The sequence below is a fragment of the Temnothorax nylanderi genome, unplaced genomic scaffold, assembly GCF_030848795.1.
Source record: "Temnothorax nylanderi isolate EJ_2023f unplaced genomic scaffold, tnyl_v1.0 TNYL_tig0211_pilon, whole genome shotgun sequence".
Classification (NCBI taxonomy): Eukaryota; Metazoa; Arthropoda; class Insecta; order Hymenoptera; family Formicidae; genus Temnothorax; species Temnothorax nylanderi.
This window is the reverse complement of record NW_027249273.1, coordinates 127105-151329: the sequence shown is the minus strand read 5'-3', so window position 1 is coordinate 151329 and position 24225 is coordinate 127105. Positions and strand designations below refer to the sequence as shown.

Here is a 24225-nt window from a genome sequence, read left to right as displayed (position 1 = left end):
TTTTTAGGAAAAATTCTCCTGCCTGGGACTTCTGACATTTTTTATCATAAAGTACAAGTCTTAAGCTTCATTTTGAGTTGTCGCTCCTTTCTGTAGCATGTTCCATCAAAAGATATAACTCACTTAAAGTATAAAGAACGTCTATTTTAGCAACTTTGACAGAGGTTTTCTCAAAAACTTGGCGTGATACGCTATTTTTGTGGCCAGATTCGTAATCAGCGCTACGAAATCTACCAGAAATCACTTATAGAATCTCAAAGCAGGTGTCGAACAGTGTTATCTAGTCGCCATTTAGCTGAAAACTTAATGATATAATACAGTACGTAAGAAACATGCGGAAAGCTCATTTAAATTCATTTTTTTCGCGAATACTTGAGAAATTCATCGAATGGATTTACCATGGATTAGCGAGAGATAGTACTACAATCATATTAAATTCAATGAAAACAGAGGAAGCCATATCTGGTACTCTTTTTGTTAATATTTTTGTTAGAATATTTTTGGAATGTGTGGTATTTTATCTTTATGTCATTCTATATATTAACTAAATATAATTAATTTAATGATGTTAATATATTTTGATTGTATTATTAAATCTTTATTACACAGGAAGTTAGATGTGCCTATATTGTGCTGCTAGTAGCTGGATACTGGGTGACAGAATGTCTACCGATAGGAATCACATCGTTAATACCCGTAGTGTTGTTTCCGCTATTCGGTATCCTTAGCACTCAGGAGACATGCACTTGCTATATGAATGATACCATCATGGTTTTTATTAGTGGTCTAATACTTGCTATCGCTACTGAGCATTGCAACTTACATCTGCGGATCGCTTTAATCGTAATGAAAACACTTGGGTGCAGCCACGCGAAGCTGCTCGGTGGCCTTTGCACTGTAACCACTTTCATATCCATGTGGATTGCGAATGCGGCAGCCACCGCTATGATGGTACCCATTGCCTTTGCTGTACTTCGCGAATTGGAGAGGGTTGGTGTACTTGAAAAATATTACATAAATTGTTATACTGTCATTATGTAGTTTGCAATGTAACGAAAAAATAGATAATTCTAAAGAAATGAATTCTTGTAATATGATAATTTTTTGTCTAACATAATTTTTAAAATACTCAAAAATCAAGAGACACGGTAGTGTCTCGCGCCAAGTACACGCGCAGCGCGGGACCGTCCCGTGTATCTTTACGCAAGTACGAGAGTTAATTGCGAGTATCCGAGATTATTAGATCTCAATAACCGCTCAACCGATCTAGTTCTTAGACTCAATCGATAGTTTCGAATTATGTAATAAAAGAACTTTTATCTTTCCCTTACGTGCCCTACGAGCGGAGATATTACGATGCAAAGTCTGAAATGTTAAATTTTTATATTAAGATACGTCGTCCTCATCGTCGTACGGTTGCTTTTGCATCACTAGATGGCAATTTAAGAATATATCGAGCGTCTCCATGACAACGTCGCGGTTGTCGCGTTGAAAAGAGAGCATATACGTACGTGTGCTGTGTGCTCAGCGCGTTCAGCGCGCTCAGTTAAGGGCCTCGCACACAAAATTGTATAGGCTGCATATGCATAGCATAAGACCGCAAAACCAATGAGCATCTTATGTAAATTAATATGGCGACTTTATGCTGGATGCTCATTGGTTTAGCGGTCTTATGGTACGCTTATGCTAAGCTGTGCATTTTGTGTGCGATGGCCTTTATAAGCAGGGAGCACAGACTTCTGCATAAGGCATAATGCATAACACATAAGGGAATGAATCAATCAGAGTCCTTCACTTCCATCGTGGAGATAGAAATAAAGGATTCTGATTGGGTTATTTCCTTATGCGTTATGCGTTATGCGTTATGCGCTATGCAGAAGTCTGTGCTCTCCGCTATAATCTAGAAATAGATAGTAACCACAGAGTTCTATATGTATAAGCTATAAGCTAACTCAGTCCTTTTAATGTTGCCAGAACTTTTCGCGCATGCGCAGTCGAAGGATCAGACATACGCAGTTTGCATATCTTATATACTTTTATATACTTGAGAAAGAGATGTACACATATACTAAGTACGTAGAAATAATCAATTTTCTAACATAATAAATTTAGCATTTTAAAACTTAAGTAGCAAATAACAATATATATGTTGGATTATGCGAGGTGTGGAGTGAAATAAAGAGATCGGTAGATTGTTTAATAATGTGGAAACTTATAATTCACTTTGAACAATGAGTAGGTACATTAACGGACTTGTTCGACCGGCTCACAGAGTACAAGTGGGGCGAGTGCTCTGGTAAAGCGCCGAAGCAGGGGCGCGTAGTAACGACCCACTCGGCATGTAATATTTCAAAGGCATTTCTGCAAAATTCCATTTGAAATATTACATCTTTCATTAATATTCCAGAAATTTTTCACGACCGTTTCTACATCATTTCGACAATGTTTCAATGTCCGCAATTATTTCAAATGCGACCATGCTGAAAGATTTCGGCAATGTTATGAAGTATTTTTCAAATATATGTACGAAATATTGCGGAAACACTTCAGAGATGTTTCAAATACATTTTACACTAAAAAAATGTTTCGTATTAGCAAACAAAATTTTCTTACTGACGCAAAAACTATTTGTTGATATGTGAAAAATAAAATATTTTATTACCGGAACAAAAAAAATATATTAAGCCGTATATGTGCGTATAGCCGTCGCGCGTTTGTCCGAAGAAATCCGCTCTCTCAACCGGTCACCCATCCAAGTAGTATACTGGCGCCTTGTCGCTTGACATCGATGATCGAACAGGGTAGTGGTGATTCTCTGACTCTGACGCTTCTTTCTTTCTTATACTTGCTTATTTTGGTGAGCATAAAGCTATCACATAACAATATTAATAATACAGATATAGGAATAAATCTTTTTTGCCAGTCAGCGTCGAATATTATTTTATATTAAATATTATTAAATATTTTATATTTTATATTTTATATTAAAAATGCCATATGACAAAATTTGGAATATCAGAAAATTCTTAATAAAAGAGAAAAAATGCAATAATTATATAATAATAAATTTAATTTTTTATAAGTTCTAAAGTCTGTCAGCAACTTTTCGGAAATATTACAAATGCAATGTTGTATGTGAAACATTCAAAAATATAACGCGTGCAATGCAAACGTAATAATAGTTTTATCATGTATCAGAAATGTTTCTAAACCATTGCATCTGCAATATTTCTCCCGCAATATTGTAGAAAATTCACTGCCTGCAATTCAATTTTTCATTACCGACGCAATCTTTCGGAGATTTTTCACAGGTATTTTAGATGCGGTGTTGCGTTTGATATGTTACAGAAATATTATATTATTCGTGCAAAGTAAACGTAATAGTGCTTTTGTAGTGCTTTGGAAATGTTTCTGAAATATTGCATCTGCTACATTTTTTTGCAATATTACAGAAACTTATAAATATTGTAACCAACTTTCTGAAAGATTTCAGACATATTGTTAATGCAATATTGCAAAAAACATGGTGCAGGTACATTTTTGAAATATTTTAGATGCATAGTTGCAAGTGAGATGTTAATGAAGTGTTTCTGCATTGTTTCTGAATATTTCAATATTTCAGCAACATAACATGCCGAGTGGGGTGGCACCTGACGAGCCATTGACGCTGTCTGTGATTTGACCTTTTACACAAGGGTATCGGATTTCGCGGAGGTGAGGGGGAGGGGGCTATCGGGTTACACAGGGATATCGGATTTCGCGGGGAAGGGGGAGGGGGGAGGTGACCTTGGGATACCACATGTATGACTCACCTGGATGACTCACCGGGATGACTCACCTGGATGACTCACCGGGATGACTCACCTGGATGACTCACCGGGATGACTCACCTGGATGACTCACCGGGATGACTCACCGGGATAAATTTTTGCATAACGCATAACCCCTAGTTTCACCGGGATGACTCACCGGGATGACTCACCCGCGCCGCGGGGTCCGCGGTCGCGCCGCGGGTCCGCGCGGGGGGTCCGCGTTCGCGTTCGCGGTCGCGCCTCGGGTCCGCGTGGGGGTCCGCGGGGTCCGGTGCGCGTCGCGCCGCGGGTCCGCGCGGGGGTTCGCGGTTGCGCCACGAAGTCCGCGTAGCACTTAATTACACTGATGTGTACGCAGCGATATCCATGTTAATTTAAATACACTTTGTTGATGTAGACACTAACGCGTTTAAATCAATTAGACGTAAATTCACCGTCCTCTATTCTTTTCCAATATATTTGGTAATTGAGAAACATCCGGTTCGATTGGCGATCGACGAGGTGTGAAGCCTACGTATCTTCTCTCCTCCATCCACCGTCTGATAGTATAGATAATACTCGAGCGGCAGGTAACGCATATAATCGTTCGCCCTAACAGAGTATGCCATTGTCGTCTCTATCCACGCTCGCTCGCCAATTAGACGTAAATTCACCGTCCTCTATTCTTTTCAAATATATTTGGCAATAGAGAAACCTCCGGTTCGATTGGCGATCGGCGATTCCGATTTCGCGACGGATCAGATATCTCGTTACGTCGACTCTCCACAAATCCGATCTGCAACAATTCCTCACGAGTGGTTCGCTGATTTTTACGATCGGTTTCCTGATTTTAGGATTGACCACCGGTTTGCACAATTCTACGTACTCGTCGCTCATATCACATTAAAAAGAAAAAAATGTTCAATCATAAAATAATGATGAAACCGTATTGCACTCACGACTTCCAGCGAGAGAGAGAGAAGAAAAGAACGCACCGCGGGGTCCGTGTGGCACTTAATTACACTGATGCGTATGCATACACCCTGAAACTTTTGATTTTATAACAACCCAACTACAAACTCAATACGCGGTTCGCGTAGGCAATCAGCGCCTCGTCCACGAGGAGAGATCGGTCCCCCGTTAGGCGGAAGAGGTCTTCCCGCGCGCGGCCGGGCGCGGATATCGTGCCAAAAAACGGAAGCCGGAGCGCGGGAAAAGCGCCTTCAAACGCCTCTATAGCGTCTTCAAACTGGGGAGCATCGGGCCCCCCCAAAATTTCACTGCCTTCTATGTCTTTAGGTACAAAAGGTTCGCGCGGAGGCATCACAAAATCACAGAACACGTCTGAACACGCGTTCTTACACAAAAAAACTCGTAAAAAAACACGTCTACCAATTTGCGCGGACTCGATGCGACTGAATTCAATGACGGTTGCAGAACGGAGAACAAAGGCGAGCGTCGACGTTCACCAAAACATCGGCGCCTCGCTTATCAATGTTACGGCATGCGATATTTGATTGTAAATTCAAGCAGCCGGAGTTTGGCGGACGTCGCATATACGGCTCGAATGGAAAAGCGCGCGAAGAAATTATAGCTGCTTTCTTAATGTTATTAAAGTATTCAGCGAAGGACAGTCGATGACGCGTCGAACCTGTCGGAACATGTTCGTCGTAAACAACATTTTTCTAAGAAAAGGGGGTGGTTATCGCGTAGACTAAACAATTTCGCGTTATTTTTTACGACGCAGTACGCGAGACAAAGGAAGAAATGACGTCATCGACGATGATTGACCGCATCAAAGCGATGATAAAATTTAGGTAGGGATGGACATGTACGCAAAGAAATTATATCGTTCATTTAGGTGTAAAAAAAGCCTGTTTATTTAACTCTTCTTTTACATAATATATCTTACGTACTAAAAAACTAAAGCTGCGAGCTCACAATCGATGAGCTGATTTGTATTGAACGCATCGCTAGCGTATATTACATTAGACACTTCCTTGGGATCCGTCACAGTGGACGCGATATCGGAGAACTGCGCAAACTTTGCATCGACTGCCGCAAGTATTCTGATCAATCGATCGAATCTTGCATCGATGCACCGATCGAGATCGAACATACGACGCAACGTCGATTCGGTCATCATCAAGCGTACGTTTACAGATTCGAGACGTATGAGTTTGACGTTATTAACCGACGTACAAACTCTCACCGTTAGCGGTCCAACGTTTATAAAACTGTGGATATCTTTGTAGTCATTGCGAAAGAAATTCTGAATGTTTCGCCGTTGCTCGTAGAGTGCCTCCCACGTTTCGAGAGATAATATCAGTTCCTTTCCTCGATGATCTCCCACGGCGATCTCCACGTAACTCGGTGGGCCAACGTTGATGCCAATTTCGAGGAATTTGTATCCCGTAGCTGTCAGCGCGTATCGTCTGCCGAGTATACGTACCGCGCGACGGTCCCACGAAATGCTGTATAAAAGAAATGAAATTAGTTTTTTTTCGCAAGTATTACAATTTGCAAAGATATAAAAACTGAGGGAGGCTCTATTTTTTTTCTTAAAAGAAACTTACCTATTACATCTGTTCTCACACGACTGAGTTTCAACGTCGTGAATCGGCATGTAATAATTCACGGCATTCACGCGTTTTCCACCATTGCTGCTGCTGCTGCTGTTGCATCCTTCAAAGGAGAACATTTTTTTCATCTCGGCTCTGAGAAGTGGACCGTCAGTACAAGCGATCGCGACAAGACTGATCATGTAAAATTAATCGAGTATACGCGGCAACACCGACATTACAAAAGTAATGATGTGGTGGGGGAAAGGGGGAGGGGGAATTAATGTTTATAATCGAACCTGTCGGGACATGTTCGTCGTAAACAAATTTTTTTCCAGGAAAAAGGGGGTGGTTGTCGCGTAGACTAAACAATCTATCTACGCAGTACGTAAAAAAACAAAGGAAGAAATGACGTCATCGGGACGATAATCGACCCGATAACGCGTCGAACTTGTCAGAACATGTTCGTCGTAAACAAATTCTTTTTCTACTCTAACGGTGATGATGGGGGAGGGGAGTAAGAAATAAAACATTATAAAAAGATATATATAATTTATTTTTTAATTCTGGCGATCATCGTTATACGTTAACGATGTATTTCATTTGGAAATGGACGTTGGCGTCGCGCGCGACCACCAGTTAAATAGTTTTATTACATTTTGTAACGCGCAATTCTTGACATGTTTTCCGCATCGCATAGTATTGGTGTCATCTAGTTTATTCAAAGATTCAATATCTTCGTAATGCGCATCCAGAGTCTCGACGAATAGGTTTTTTCTCACATAATTCTCCAGCAGATCCACCAGCCATTCTCGTTTCTGACATCCCTTGACGTACACGAGAGTCGGCATCTCGTCATCATCTTCTTCTTCGTCTTCTTCTTGTACGTGTGAGTCTCGATCTTGACGATGCGATCGTCGAAGACCGGCTCGCCTCCGATGTTGAGAATTTCAGTCATCGTTCAGATGTTTCGCACCGCGAATCCCAGAGATTGTAAAAATTTAACGTTCAACGCGTTGAGCTTCTTTCTCGTCGCTTGTTTAACACCGCCGAAAGTCGACTTGACGATATCGTCGATCGGCGCAGCCGTAAAGATATTATTGTTGTTATCTGTCGCGTGCTCCGAGTCGTTCAACACTAGCATCTCATATGTCGCGCGCACACTCACGCTCACGCATACACCGGTGCGTTATTGCTCTCGCCGTCGTACGTGCAATCTGACGGTGATTTCTTCTCCGCGAAAATCGAGCAATTGTCCGTCTTGATCAGCGACGCGTATCGTTAGATCAGTAACGCTCCGCGCGATGATCGGCAGATAAATGATCTGCGCCGGCGTTTCCGATATTTTATATCCCGGTGGTACGCTCGGTGAAAACTCGTGTATCGTATGAACGCGTTTACCGTTGCTGTACGCACCCGCGGTCACGTTACACTCCACGCGGATAATGTTTACGTTGATAATATTAATCGGTGCGTCCGATTCATGCCACTGTCCCGGCTGCAATACACGCGTCGACGAGAATCCCAGTAGCGATCCGACGTTGTTCGGTTTGTTAAAGTTCACTCTGAAAGCGCACTCGATCTCGCTCTTCATCGTATTGTAATTTGCGCGGAGCACTATCGGGTACTCCGCGACCTCGTCTTCGTAGCCGTTCGCGCGAACGGTCTCCTCTTGCGCGATATTCGCGACCGACGTACGATCGTCGTTAAAACGAACCACGCGTCGCGGACGTTTCCGTGAAATTTCACGTTTCAAAAACTCGTGTATGGCCCGTATCTCGTACGATCCCTCGGGAATCGTAATTTCCGTGTCATCCTCGTCGAAATAAAATTTATTATTCAAAGAATTCACGTTCGGAATCGTGTGATAAGTCTCAAAACACATTAGACCGAGCTCGTAGTCACCGTCGCTCAGATCCACGGCGGGAAAATAGTGCTCCGCGAGGATGCTGCTCTTCCCGGTCAGCGTGAACGTTATAGACATGTCGACGGGAGCTGTTCGACGAACACTGAGTCTCCGCACGGCGCGTCGTCAGGTTTTAAATTAGCGCCGATCGTCGTCGATCGTCCGGAGAAATTGCAAGCACAATTGTCCACAGATGCTCTGATCGTATCGCTGAAAAGACGTGTGATTGTACTCGATCTTTGTCACGCTCGGTCCAAAATATCGCACCAGTTCTTTCGGTGGTCGAAGATTGCCGAAACTGTCGAAATATACGACTCGATCTCCCCTCTTGGCGTACGCTACCCAATGGGTGCCGGGGCCCGCTGCATCGTCCAAATTCACAATACCGCTCTCGTTTCGACGTACGCCATCGACGATCGGTAACGAATCACGCATGAAAACACCTCTGAAGAACGGTACGCGCATTCGCTTTGCCAATCGACTTAATTGTACGTTAGTCGTAATACCCGCGGGCATATTTAACGTCTTTTTGACGTTTTTTCTCTTTTTAATCTTCAACGCTACTCCTCGCCCGCGTTTGTGCGGGCCGAGATACAGTCCTTGTCCATATTTGTACGGAGCGAGATACAGTCCGCGACCTTCCATGGCGCGATTGTGATGTTGCGTCTCTTCCAGCTGACGCCGCGCGGCTTTGCTAGCGTTCATCGCCGTTGTAATTCCGGCCGCTCCGCCGGCCAGAGAACCGAGAACTCCCAACAACGGTAGAATCGGCAATACGCCACCTCGTTTCGCTGTCGGCAGTATCCGTTTCTTCGTCGACCTTTTCCGCGTTCGTGTTTTTCGTGATTTCAAACCCATTCCGAGCTTCGTCTTAGCCTTCATGGCCGCCCAGACGGCTGTAGCGGCAGCCCTCTCTCCGAGAGCCGAATCTCTCGCGATAACGCGTCCCAGCGCTCTCTCGGCGAGTATCTTGTCCGCCGCGTGTCTCTCGGTGAGGTCTTTGCTACGCGAATAAGCTATGTCGTGCTCGCGACACGCCGCGTCCAATGGATTTACACCCGGATCACCTCTAGCCAATCGTTCTTGCAAACGAGTACCCGGACCGCAAAACTGATAGCCGGGAATGTGCAATTCGATCGGAAGTGCACCTATCGCGCGATTAAACAGGCCTCTACCTGTTTTTATTTTCGTTGACATTCGCCGCAATCTTTAATCATCGGAGCGGGACCGTCGATGTGCGTTCGCTGCCACGGTTGATTGTAATGTGCGACGATAGGTCTGAACCTCCAAATCCGTCTTTATATGCTCCGGAAGCTTGTCCCACACGTAGTGGACGTGATCGCTGCACATTTGCAACAGAACGGCTTTCGGCACAAATTGCAGCTGTTCGACGCAAAAATCGCGAATGTCCGAAGGTCTCGACAGCAGGACGAACATCTTTGCGACTGAGCAATTCGCGGTGCCGCGCACCTCTAAATAGACGTTCGAACAAAAGTTCGATTCAGTCGGCAATGCTAAGAGAAAAAAAAAGAGATTCGTGCGACAACCGTTGGCGATTCGCGTGACGAATTGCGACGACAGATCACGGCCGATGGAGGGCAACGCGGAGAGGCGCAGACACGGTACGATGCTGCCGACTACTATCGATTCGGTAGTCGTATAGGCGCGATCATTTGCGGTCCCTCGAATTGCGGTAAAACCAACGTTCTGAAGTTTGCTGGAAAGTCCGCACGGTGTACGTTTCGAGAACGTGTACGTGTACTCGAAATCGCTGCGACAACCGAAATACCGATATCTGAAGAATTTATTGACATCGATCGACGAAATCGGCTACTACATCTTCTCCAATAACAGTGACGTCATTCCACCGAGCGACGCGTGCCCAAACTCGATATTCGTCTTCGACGACGTGGCGTGCGATAAGCAAGACACTGTGAGAGAGTATTTCTCAATGGGCAGGCACTCGAGCGTCGACTGCTTTTATCTCTGTCAGACGTACGCGAGAATACCTAAACATCTGATACGCGACAACGCGAATCTGCTGATCCTGTTCAAACAGGATGGTACTAATTTGAAACACGTGTACAACGATCACGTAAATACCGACATGGCGTACGATGAATTTTGCTCGTTATGCCACGATTGTTGGCGATGCAAGTACGGATTCGTAGTGATAGACAAGGACAGCGCGCTTTCGAACGGCCGATACAGAAAAGGATTTAACGTGTTCGCGATACCGCAAAAGCGGTCAGTCGTCGCCGATACGTCGTCGAAGGTGAAACGTTAGCGTTACAGAGAGAGAGATCGACACTCTGCTTTGTTTTTTCCCCCGCGATGGCTGCGATCGACGGGAGCGAGACGATTCGCGAGCGCGAGAAGATCGTGAAAGATATTGCGAAAACGAGTAATTCGATTCGCAAGAAACTTCGCGCTTTGAAGACCGGTAAGATCGAGAAGGACATTGAGTTGGACACGCACTTTAGACCTCTCATCGGGCCACTGAAAAAGATCGTCGACAACTCGAGCTTGATCGCGGTGAAGAAGGAGAAGCCGGAAAGCGTCGCTGGCGGGGAGGAGGAGGAGGATGCTACACCGAAGAGAGAAAAGAGGGAACGATTAGACTCCTGGTCGGATCTCTCATCGTCGACACCGCGTAAATCTAATCAATCGAAACGATCGAAAGCACTACCGATAACCTCTACACCGACGCGAACCGTGCAACGTACAAGTCCCGAATTTCTCGAAAACGAGAATGTTTTTGAAACCACGGATAACTCGACGACCGTTCAAAAGCAGTTGCAAACATCGGAAGGTCGAAAATTGTTTGTAGAAACGTTGGAAGATCAATTGGGTCCACTGAGCCGAGTGTACATCGCGTCTGTTTTGGGCGCCGATCCAACGACAGACGACGTGCACGGCATTTATCTCGGCAAGAATGAATTGATGCTCGGTAATAAACATTTTGACGTGAACAAAGCGGATAACATAATTATCGGTGGCGTACGATACGCCGGCACACCCGGTATTTACGAGTTGATCTTCAAAAAAATACCCGATGACAAGCTCTACACGGAGGCCGATAGGCAAAAGTACAAGGACATACTGTTGGCGACGAGTGCTCATAAATACAAGCACGATCCTCGCGAGCGAGTAAAGGGTAACAGGGGATACAAGTATCTATGGGTAATCTCACCGTTGATATCGACCGAATCCAAGAAGAAAAAATCCGGAAAGGGCGTATTCGCGCCTCGTGCGATGACGCTAACCGACAATAAGATCGACTACGTGCACTGGGACGACCCCAACGAGCTGGTGGATCGTCTGCGATTGCTCGACGCTTTGCGTCAAGCTGGCAACAATGCCCACGACAACGAGATCATGTCGATCATCGAGGAACTTCGCGAGGCTGGGCTTATTATAAATTAAACGGCGCGACAGCGATCCGTTCAATCGGCGTTGAAATGCCGATCAATAAATTTGGATTGTTCGAGCAGAGCGAAGACGCGACGAATGCCATTTCGTATCATCGGTAGAGCGGATTAGTGAGAAATTTCGTGCGCGACAACGCTCTATCGCACCGCTACGGACTTTGACGCAAGGTCGCGCAAGATTCGTCGCGTAGCGCAACCTGAGACTGACGGTGACGCGGTTAACAAACTATACGTGGATCAGTGCGTTAAAAGTTTGCGAGATCAACGGAAAGAGTCAGACGAGAAGCTTACCGCGTTCGAGAAGAACGTGCGAGCGTTACAGACTGCGGTAAACGCGCTTCGGCGTGCGAATATCGTTAGATTGAAAACGGCTAATGAACGATAAAGAAACGGTTCAGCAAAAACGATTATCGAACGGCGACGAGTGAAGAGAGGCAACGGTTAATTAACGACGGCGACGAACAGCAACGAACAATTCGAGAACGGATGTCGGACGGTTCAAGGACAGTTCAAAAACAGCTCAGAAACGATTACGAGCGATTCAGAAACAGCTGCGAACTACGCGGAGACAGGAAAGGCTACAAACGGCTAAAGAACGTCGACGACGACGACGACGATGAGTGACAAACAACGGTTAAGTGACGACGACGAACGACAACGAACGGTTCGAGAACGGTTGTCGGACGGCCGTCAAACGGTTCAAAAACGGCTCGAAATAGTTTCTGAGCGGTTCAGAAACAGCGACGAACGACGCAGAAACATAAACAGAAACGGCTACGTACAGCTAAAGAACGACGACGAACAACCAACGAAACGCTAACCAAACAGGAGACCGTTAAAATCGACCGATGTGGATAAAAATATTGAAAAGTGACGGTTGGTGGACGAATTGCACGCACCGGCAAGAAGAAATTTTCCCCGCAGACACGTCATAGTGCGAGGGTACGACGACCTGTGGCAAGCTGACATCGTCGAGATGCGTCCGTACTCGCGTTTCAACGGAGGCCACCACTACATACTCACCGTCATCGATGTGTTGAGCAAGTACGCGTGGGCCGTGCCGCTCAAGGGTAAAGGCGGCAGCGAGACAGCTGACGCTATCGTTGAAATAATTCGAGATAGCGGGAGGTGCCCTAGTAACCTACAAACCGACATGGGGAAGGAATTTTACAATACCGACGTGCAACGTCTCGTGAGAAAACACGACATCAATCATTATTCCACGTATTCGGTGATGAAGGCATTGGTCGTCGAGCGATTCAATCGCACGTTAAAAAACAATATGTGGAAGATGTTTACACTCAATGGAAATTACAACTGGGTCGACGCATTGCCGCGACTCGTGTCGGATTACAACGCGCGCAAGCATCGAACGATCGGCATGCGACCCGTCGACGTTACCCCCGCGATCGCCGAAAGACTCTTGGCTACGGTGTACAGTGCGATAAAGATCGCGGGCCCGGCAAAGTTCAAAACGGGCGACTCGGTACGCGTCAGCAAATACAAGTCAATTTTTGAGAAGGGTTACACGCCGAATTGGACCACCGAGGTGTTTAAGATCCGTAGAGTGCAGCATCCCAATCCCGTAACCTACATCGATTTCTCGCCATACGAGTTCGGTCGCGCGCGTGTCGCCACTGTTACCGGTGTCCGCATAATCACCACCGCTACGGATAAATTGTCTTTCCAATCGCGACTTCGCACCCTCGAGTCGCGCGATTCTGGCAACCAACTTTTGCCTCCGCCCGATCGAGAGCCGCGGACGTTTGGCACGACAGCCTTCTTCGAGCTGCTCGAATTCCGCGCATTGCAGCGCCCATGTGAAAAATTCACCCAAGGTAGCTACTTGGTCGGACAGCTCCAATATATCGCGTTCGGTTTGCTCGAATTGATCCATGTTTGATCACTTTCGCACTATTCACAGAGTCTCTCTTACAAAGCACTTGCACGTGATAATGTTCAACCATACAATAACTAAGAAACCGCGTTACTTTTCGATCGATGTATCACTCTCAAATCTCACTACTGTGGCTCGACGCGCTTCATCCCTCGTTATATACCCTTTGCTCTCTCTCTCGCTCCAACTGATTTTTTAAAAGATCTTTTCCTTTGTCTCGCGTACTGCGTCGTAAAAAAATAGCGCGAAATTGTTTAGTCTTCGCGCGATAACCCCCCTTTTACTAGAAATATATTGTTTACGACGAACATGTTCCGACAGGTTCGATGCGTTATCGGGTCGATCATCGTCCCGATGACGTCATTTCTTCCTTTGTCTTTTACATACTGCGTAGATAGATTGTTTTTTTAAGTATAAATCATACTATAATTTCTTCGCGCGCATTTCCATTCGAGCCGTATATGCGACGTCCGCCGGAGCATCGGCGCACAGTGGTGCACTGTACATGGGAGATGCGGAAAAACTTCAAAACTTTGAAATTTCTCGATATGCTTTATGATGTCATTTTTTTATGTTTCTTCTTGAAATTTAAACTTCATATAGAGAGTAATATTAAGACACCTAACATAGAAATAAAATAACAATAATAACTAATTATATTAATATATGCTTATAACTGTCACAATCGTGCGCGCGCGTTACAAAAGAATTATTTTATAAGCTCTTATTTAGTAATAATTATTAAGTATATTTTAAGTAATATTTTACCTTAATATTTTATATTATATAACAGCAACATTATATATTAAGTTTATAACTATTATACTTTACACATTATTATAGTATGTAAGTATTAAGTATGTTATAAGATTACATTTTAATATTGTTTTAGTAATGTCTTTACTTCTTCGCTAAGTGGAAGTGATTTAGTTTTTGGTTCCGGCCTTAGGTGGGTGATGTATGGATCCGATGATGTCAAAATATTATGAAAAACATCTTCATTTGTTGCCAAACGAGAGAACTTCCTAGTATGATGGAGTCTATAGTATTTGTAATCTTTATTTCTACTCTCTTGGGCTTCTTCTGAGAGTGAACCTATTGGCAAAGCCGCGGATTCTATGATTTCCTTGCCATGGATGAGAATTTTATGCACAGTGGACGGCATATTATACCAAGGATATAACGAAATAGCTAAATTAGCTGTTTCTTGAGCATATATCCCAAATTTTTCTGCATCAATCTCGAAATTGCAACAAATTGTTTCTAATATTACAGCCAGTCTTTTTATTAATGTTTCATCAATTAGAGTAATTTCAGCTGTTACAGTAGGATTTCCAAAAAACCTTCTCGAAGTGTTGCCATTATTTGTTGTCCCCGCTCCTTGCTTAACAATGTCAACTAGTATGCCAAGTCTTTCCTTAAATTGATTTTGAACACGTTTTTTTGTTTCTTCTTTCATAGATCGAGTAGTTTCTGATGTTCTCCAAGACTTAAAACTTAAATTGTAACTTAAATGTAAAACATATTCCATAAATCTCATTCGTCCGTGCAAAGTGGACATTCCTAGTTTAAGAGCTTCTTCATTCGATGGCCTATTTAGAAGTCTTGGTATGTTGTTCATCTCCGATGGTTTGGCTCCACAAATCACGCAGTTACTCGAGGATCTAGTATTGGTCACAGCTTGAGCGACTTTTCCATATATCATTGTAAAATAAAGGATATGTCGCACTTTAAAAATCCGTCCATGCAGATTTATTTCTGTTTCACGGAGGTCTTTTATTTCATCTTCAACACGAGTTTTCTCCTCTCGTATTAAGTCTGGTGTCTCCTTTGTAAATTCAAATTTCAAAGCTCTACAATATCTTGTTGAAGACGGCCGAGAATTTTTCCAGATATGCTTGATTTTGTTTTCAGCAAGTGTCATATTTAAGGGTACAATCGAAGTCATGAATAAATTTGAATCCGAAATATCCACTGCAGGATCCAAAAATTTCTGCTTATACTCACTTTGGCCAGATGCTCCATCACAGCCCCACTTTGTATATAGTACAAGATGTTCTTCTTTTAATGTTTCAATATCGTCTTTAGTTTTGGTTTCCAAAATCCTTTTGGAGGTGTGGTCAAGCAAATCCTGTAAACTGACTTTTGCCGATTTTTCCGTAATATTGATATTGTCTGGATAACATTCTTTCTTGGCCTCTATTATCTTTCGATAACTTGGAAATATATTATGGCCAATATCTTTAGTTGCTTTTCGAAGAATCTCGTATTGATACTTCGACAGCTTGGCTTGTGTTATCAATGCCAAAGCAGAATCAGCATTAAAGGTTGTACCAGTTGAATCCGTTAATGATGAAGCAGAAGCGTCAATTAGTTTCTGGGAGTATGTATTTCGGAGTTCCTGAATTTTGTACCTTTTCGCACGGTCACAGCACTCGTCAAAGGTCTTCTTTGGCCTGCCTCCGCTCCTGCCAAAGCAGAATCAGCATTAAAGGTTGTACCAGTTGAATCCGTTAATGATGAAGCAGAAGCGTCAATTAATTTCTGGGAGTATGTATTTCGGAGTTCCTGAATTTTGTACCTTTTCGCACGGTCACAGCACTCTTCAAAGGTCTTCTTTGGCCTGCCTCCGCTCCTATTTAAAGATGGACTTTGACCTCCCAAATCGCCACTTAAATTCACAACAAACATACCCTCCAGCCAATGGCTGTACTTCTGAAGAAACTTCGTTTTAATACGATGCACTAACTTGAATCTTTGGTTAAAATGTGGCAAAAATCTTTTATTAAATTCCGAAACTATTTTAAAAATTTGATCATCCTGTAACAAGTATTTTTCATGTAAAAACTGTTCTAATGAACTATTACGGTCGAAAAGAACTTTGCACAAAATTTTATAAGGAACTACGAAATCGCTCATGATTGCAAAATAGTATATTGTGCACCAAGGGGCGAAAGTAGCGTTTTTCAGACGAGTGTGAAGTTTGCCGCCCGAGCCGAAGGCGAGTAGTACCAACTTTCCTCCCTAGGGAGAGAGAGAGAGAGAGAGAGAGAGAGAGAGAGAGAGAGAGAGAGAGAGAGGGAGAGAGAGAGAGAGAGGGAGAGAGAGAGAGAGAGAGAGAGGGAGAGAGGGAGAGAGAGAGAGAGAGAGAGAGAGAGAGAGAGAGAGAGAGAGAGAGAGAGAGAGAGAGAGAGAGAGAGAGAGAGAGAGAGAGAGAGAGAGAGAGAGAGAGAGAGAGAGAGAGAGAGAGAGAGAGAGAGAGAGAGAGAGAGAGAGAGAGAGAGAGAGAGAGAGAGAGAGAGAGAGAGAGAGAGGAGAGAGAGAGAGAGAGAGAGAGAGAGAGAGAGAGATTGATTGATTGATTGAGCTTTATTAGCCTTCTCGGCTATTTTTTACATAAAATATCCTTAAATTAATTCCTCTACATGAGGTACAATATATTCTCTTAACCTACGTTTGAATGGTTCAATTCTTTCGCATTGTTTAATTTCTATCGGTAGGGCGTTATACATATTCAAACCTTCATAAAATAGACTTTTCTGTGCGCTTCTCGTCCTGCGATATTGAATTCTAATATTCTCAGCCTGCCTCGTTTGCCGTCCACTCACATCTCCTACTATTTCTATTCTATTACTTAAATGTTTTGGCATTATGCCTCTTACTATCTTAAAAATAAAAATACATACATTGTACATTAGCCTCTGTCTTACATTCATAAACTTAAGAGTTTGCAGCATCAATTCTACCTTTGTATATCGCGAGCATTGCAGTATGACTCTCATGGCACGGTTTTGTGCCACTTGCAGTCGATTCAGTTGCGTTTCACCCATGCCTACTAACATCGTTGCGCAATATTCAAAGTGAGGCGCTATGATAGACTTATACACAGTACATCGAGTGTACACCGATATATCATTTCCTATTCTATTCAGAAAACTCACTTTTTTCCCTATTTTCTTTAACATATAATCACAGTGATTCTCCCAACGGAGTTTACTATCGATCATTACACCCAGATGTTTCGTTATTTCGACACGCTCAATTATAGTTCCATCCAAACTTTTTACTATTATGTCTGTTTTTATTTCTTTCCTTATACTTCTAACTATCATATATTTGGTTTTATCTGCATTCATTTTTAACATATTCACATTCATCCATTCTTCAAGTATACCGAGCACCATATTTAGTTTTATTTCTAATTCCTCACAACTTTCACCTGTTACACTTGCGGTCGTGTCATCTGCAAATAATCTAAATATACTTCCCTCCGGACAGACTTTAACTATATCATTTATATACAAAATAAACAATAGAGGTCCTAATACGGATCCCTGTGGCACGCCATATATTGTCTCAATTATTTTAGAACATATATCATTGAATCTAACTTGCTGCTTTCTATTACTTAAATACGATATTATCCATTCCAACACCACTCCTCTTATTCCATACTGATATAATTTTTCCACTAATCTTACCCTATCTATTGTCTCAAACGCTCTTCTGAGATCCAGGAATAACACCCCCACCATTTTTTTCTCCTCAATTATCAACTTCCATTCCTCGATAAAACTTTGAATTGCTGTCTCACACGACTGCTGTTTCCTAAATCCCGATTGGTATTCGGTTATTATTTCATTGTCTTCTAGAAATTTTTCCAACTGTTTTTTTACAACTAACTCTAATACTTTTTCATATATCGGTAACATATTAATCGGTCTATACTCGCTCGCTTTTTTTGGTTTGTTTACCTTTGGTATCGGTATTATCGTGGATGTTTTCCATCCTTCTGGAAATTTACCTGTCCTAAGCGAATCATTTATTACCCCAACAAACTCATCTTTTATCACAGGTAGCACCATTTTCAGTATATTACTATTTATCCCTTCCTCTGTTCCGTTCTTTCGTGGTAGTTCCCTAACAATTTGTTCCAGGTCTCTTGCGCTAATTGACTCAAAATTTTCCATAATCCCCTTATTCTCAATTACATAAATAGGTCTCTTATCTGTGCCTTTTATCCCCTTATTACTAATAGATTGCACAATGTTACTAATACTTTTTACATAATATGTATTAAATTTATCAGCTATATTGCATTCTTCCATGTCTTCTAATATTTCAAAATCTACATTATCGATGTTTTCTGAACCCCTTTGCTCACCCTTAATTAATTCTTTCAAAGTTTTCCACATCTTTGTAGGATCCCTCCTATTGTTATCTACCATATTCTCATAATATTCTTTCTTTTTTGCCCTGATAAGTTTTACTACTGCATTTCGTTCATTCTTGAAATATTCCCAGTCCTGCTCCTTACCTGTGCTTATTGCTCTACTGTGAGCCTCATCCCTTCTATCTGCTGCCATTCTAATTTCATCTGAATACCACTTTTTCCCTTCCCATACTTTCGGAATCTTGAACTTTTTCTTAGGTGCTACAGTGTCCAATACACTTACTATACTATTAACAAATCTCTCCGCCCTTATACTTATATCCAGCCCTTGACCTTGCTCAGTTCTTTCTTCCATTATTCTAAGAAATTCATCTACATTAAATTTACTATAGTCCCTGCCTCTAAATTCTTTATATTTATTTCCCTTTTTATTCATATTAAATTCTACTTTTAGCCATGCATGGTCCGTTATTTTAGGTTTCTCGTTCACTTGTACCTTTATTTCCTTATTCGAAAAAATTAAATCTATGCTCGTTCGACTATCTTTTGTAACTCGCGTTGGACAATCAACATACTGCCTCATCCCTAAGCTTTGCATTACCGTTAATAATTTCTTTGTGTAAAATGAATCTACCATTATATCTATATTAAAGTCCCCTATCACTATACAGTCGTACTTTATTATTAAATCTTCGACCGTATCTTCCAGAAATCTCACGAAATCGCCATTTGACGCACTCGGCGAATGATACACTACTGCTATTATACCTTTAAACAAATTCTCTCTCAATTCTACCACCACGCACCAACAGTTTGACACTATCTTTTTCTTATCAACTATCCTAAATTTAATATCCTCCCTAACATATAACAGTACTCCTCCTGTATTTCTATTTTCAGCATCACATCTAACTATACTGTACCCCGGTACATTGACCTCACTATCCTCAATTTCTACAGTCAATCTAGTCTCGGATAACGCTAGAATCGCAGGATTCACCCTCTTCATAATCTGATGTTGAATTTCATCCTTATGCGCCAAAAAGCTTTGTGCATTCGTATACCAGAGTAATTCCGCTTCTTCCTGTGGTTGCTATTTTGCATCTTCCCAGCCAGCTCTTTTTTTCTCCTCCTCCAGTACTTTCTTAAATGTCGGACATTCCGAATCCAGCGCCTCGTGTTCAACATTTATCTTCAAGTTGTATGTCTGATTCTTGTAGGTACAATTTACACACCTCTTCTTTGCCGTCGTACATTCATTCGCCTTATGATTTCCTGCACATTTATAGCATGTTTCCTGTCTCGTGCAATTCTTGGCAATATGATAATAGCCCCAGCATTTAAAACATCTTCTAACACTAATGTAATTAAATATAGGACACTTTCGCCATCCTAAATTTATCTTTCCTCTGTTTATTAGTGATTTATGAGTGCATTCATCCACTTCAATTATTACGGATCCTTGCTCAATATCCTTATTTTTTCCTCTTAAAATTTTCTTCACTAAGTGCATACAGCATTCCTCGCCAATTCTATTCTGCTTCTTGATTGTATCTAACAATTCATCATCCTCCATTTTCATTTCGTCTCCACCAACATTAATTATTTTAATCTTAGGTTTCCTCTTCTGTGGCTCAGAGACCTTGACCTCCTCACCCATTGCCGCTTGTACCGTCGCCTTTAGCTTTTCCTTCTCTTCTTCCGTCTCACATCCTAAGATCACTGTCCCTTTACCTCCCTTTCTTAATTTGGTAATTCCTATTTCCATCTTGGTTATATCAATTTTATCTTTAATTGTTTTCTTCGTAATTTCACTCTCTTGTTGTACTTTTGGTTTTATAATCAAGATATTTTCTTCTTTCCTTTCTTTAATCACATCGCTATATTTTCTTGTCGCTCCACCTGATGGTCCACATGCTCCTTGCGTTAACATTTTTCTTAATTCTTCTATTTCCTGTTTAATGCCTCCCATCTCCTCACGGACTATTTCTTTTATCATTGACTTGATCTCCTTTCTACATGCTGTCTCATCTTTTAATTCTTTCACTGTTTTTACAAGCCAATCTATTTTTCTATCAATATCCCCTGCTCCACTCGCGGCTGCTACTTTGTTCCCGCTGCTTGTCGCCGGACTCATTTTTGCAGGTCCCGTTGTTCTTCCTGCCAATGCCGCTGCTTTATTTATATCAGCTACTTTATCACCATCACTAATAATGAACTTCTCGAATGGGCCAGGACACGACACCAATTCGCGGTTTTTATCATAAATTTTGTGCTTAGATACACATCCTGGATGGAAGAAAAGCTTAACACAGGACTTACATGCGATTACTTCAGTTTTTATAGACTTCTTACATGCCGAGCATCGATACTCGGCGTATTCCTCGTTCATTCTGCTAATATCGGCAGATACAGTTAATTGACTCGTCACTTTCACACGTCACTTTCACACGTCAGCGTTTTGTGTTCGCCGCCGATGTCTACCTGTCGTACGAGGCTTTGATGACCTCTATACGAAATGCAGTTCTCGTGCCTATGTATCAGCATATTCCGGCTAGATAACACTCATGGCTAACCCCGGTCTATGCAGATATTCCTTACACAACTTTTTAACACTCTCCCTCACTTCTAAACCACCCAAAAATTAACACTTTTACGGAGCGATGTTTCACACGTCTGCTTCTGCTGAGAGAGAGAGAGAGAGAGAGAGAGAGAGAGAGAGAGAGAGAGAGAGAGAGGGAGAGGAGAGAGAGGAGAGAGAGAGAGGGAGAGGAGAGAGGGAGAGGAGGGGGAGAGGGAGAGGGGGGAGAGGGGAGAGGGGAGAGGGAGAGAGGGGGGAGAGAGGGAGAGAGAGGGGAGAGGGGAGAGGGGGAGAGGGGGAGAGAGGGGGAGTGAGAGAGAGGGGGAGAGGAGAGGGGGAGAGGGAGAGGGGGAGAGAGAGGGGAGAGAGAGGGGAGAGGGGGGGAGAGAGGAGGGGGAGGAGAGGGGGAGAGGGAGAGGGGGAGATGAGATGAGGGGGGAGAGGGAGAGGGGGGAGGGAGAGAGGGGAGAGTGAGAGAGGGGGAGAGGGAGAGGGGGAAGAGGGGAGAGGGGGAGACCGAGGGGGAGGAGAGAGAGGGGGAGAGGGAGGAGGGAGAGTGTGCAGAGAGGAGAGGGGTGAAGGGAGAGAGGGGAGAGAGAGGGGGAGAGGAGAGAGAGGAGAGAGAGGGAGAGAGGAGAGAGGGAGAGAGGGAGAGAGGGAGAGAGGAGAGAGGGAGAAGAGGAGAGAGGAGAGAGAAGAGAGGGAGAGAAGGGAGAGAGGGGAGAGAGAGAGACTATTTGCGTGTCTTATACATATGTCTTCCGGGGCGAAGCCCGGGCAACCAGCTAGTATTGTATAAATTAGAATAAAGTAAGAATAAGATCTTTTTCTTAATTTATTCTAATTTGTACAATCTTATATTTTGTGATGTTATCAAGATCAAGTAACGGTTCATGAACAGCTGGAGCAAGATATGTAATTTAGCAGTGTTATCAGATAATAACCAATATTCAACTGAAGGAATCTATCTTATAAAACATTACAAACAATACAGAATAAGATGCATAAGAAACACTGGATATATAAGGAATGAAGGGGAATAATAATTTGATAGAGAATTGTACATTGATCGTTATGTGAAAGTAATGCTAAACCACACATCTCAAGCTATTCTTGACACATTATTTGATAAAATCACAAGTAATCAATCACAAGTAATATAAAATAACATTTTATTGCGGTGCATGTTTTTCACAAATGTCTTTATCTGTCAGAGTCATAACAGGTTATAAACACGCGGTCAAGACGGCCACGTGTTTATAACCTCCTCTGACTCTGACAGATAAGCAGGGTTGGGAAGTAACTAGTTACTTGTAACTAAGTTACCGTTACAAGTTACTTTTTTTGGTAACTTACTGGTAACTGCGTTACATTTTTCTTTTGGTAACTGTAACGGTACTTAGTTACATTTTTTCGGTAACTGTAACTAATTTAACAGTTACTTTTATCGTTACTTTCTATATTTAGCTTCGGAGGGAAAAACGCCATCTCTTAGAATCATAAACCAATCACACGAGCCGTATTTGGCATGAAAACGAACTTTAAAAACTTTATGAACACCGGCTTTGATGCCGCGCGCGGTGCGCGCTCACTACTGCGCTTGTTTTTGTTATAACCCATGGCCCATGGCTGAGTTTTCGGTTTCTTCTTCACACGTGTACATGGTAGATTTTTCATGTGCTAAAAGTTAAAAGTCCTAAAAGTGTTTGTGAAGGTGTGTTACGTGACTTACGTGTCATTTGTGTTACATCGTGCCGTCTTTTCCTTTTTCTTATCGGGACCCCACTATCCCGTAAGAAGTTTCGCTAAATAGCGTGATTCAAGGAAAGTGGTTATTTGAGGTTATTGACGTATCCGACGTGCGTGCTAGACTTTTCGTGAGTGACGGTAATCGAGATCAAACTTGCGCGGATTAACGACCTCTTGTACAATTACTGCAATTACTATTACTGCTATTCTAGGAGCGGGAAGACGGGCGCTTGTAAGTTTTCGGATTGAGGCGGCTTCTTTGAGTCGCTTCGGCGGCCTCGTGGCACGAAAACGCTTTCTACGACGTGCGATAATCGAGCTCACCGGACCCGATCGCTCGCCACCCGGCTTTCGACGATTAAAAGAAGAGTTCGGCGTTCCCCGGGGGATCGTTGTACGGACTTATGCTTGACGAGCGAGAGGATTATTTGCCTGGGTATACGGTATACTTGAAACTGTTTCATTGGCGAACGATGTTATCGAGCACTTTGAACGGAAATACGAATGCAGGCTGCGAGGAACGGCTTTAAGAACGGATTATTTCGAGCGTTGAGAGCCGCCGTTGAGCTTATCTCCTCTCTCCCTCTCTCCTACGTAATTTCGCTAAAATAATAAGATGATTAAAAAATTAAATTGAAATACCACAGTATTAATTATAATAATTATTAGGATTAAAAGTCTGAAATATCGGTAAAGCTGCAGTTTTTTAAAGATGTTAACTGACAATGAGCCATCTATTAAAACATTTAGAACAAAGTTGCGACTGATGTAGCGTCATAACCGCGGTTAATTGACGATTAATGACAATAATGACACAAGTTGACACAATCATCGTTCTATCTTTATCTTTCTTGGTCTTCAATAGGCCTGGCTGTTCTCTTTAGCTAAATTTCTATTTTTTTTCTTGCATCGTTCAACTTTCCTCTTTTTCTCTCCACATTTAAAGTTTAGCTAAGGAGAATTAAGAGAATAGGCCTATTGAGTAACAAAGACAGGACGACACTTATGTCAACTGTTGTCACTAAATGAAAACAGTCAAGGATTTCTATTCCTAATCCAATCATTTCAATCCAATTTTATCTTTCCGATTTCAGTTAAATATTAATACCCGGCGCAGCTCTTTTGTATCTGTTTCC

The 24225-nt window shown here is 42.6% G+C and overlaps 1 protein-coding gene across 1 annotated transcript; it reads right to left on the bottom strand.

Annotated features, from left to right (window-relative positions):
• Positions 1–19852: 19852 nt before the first annotated feature.
• On the bottom strand, positions 19853–21386 carry LOC139779128 (uncharacterized). Its single transcript, XM_071717388.1, has one exon. It carries the CDS (start codon positions 21149–21151, stop codon positions 19853–19855), a length of 1299 nt encoding a protein of 432 aa, XP_071573489.1. The 5' UTR covers positions 21152–21386.
• Positions 21387–24225: the final 2839 nt, after the last annotated feature.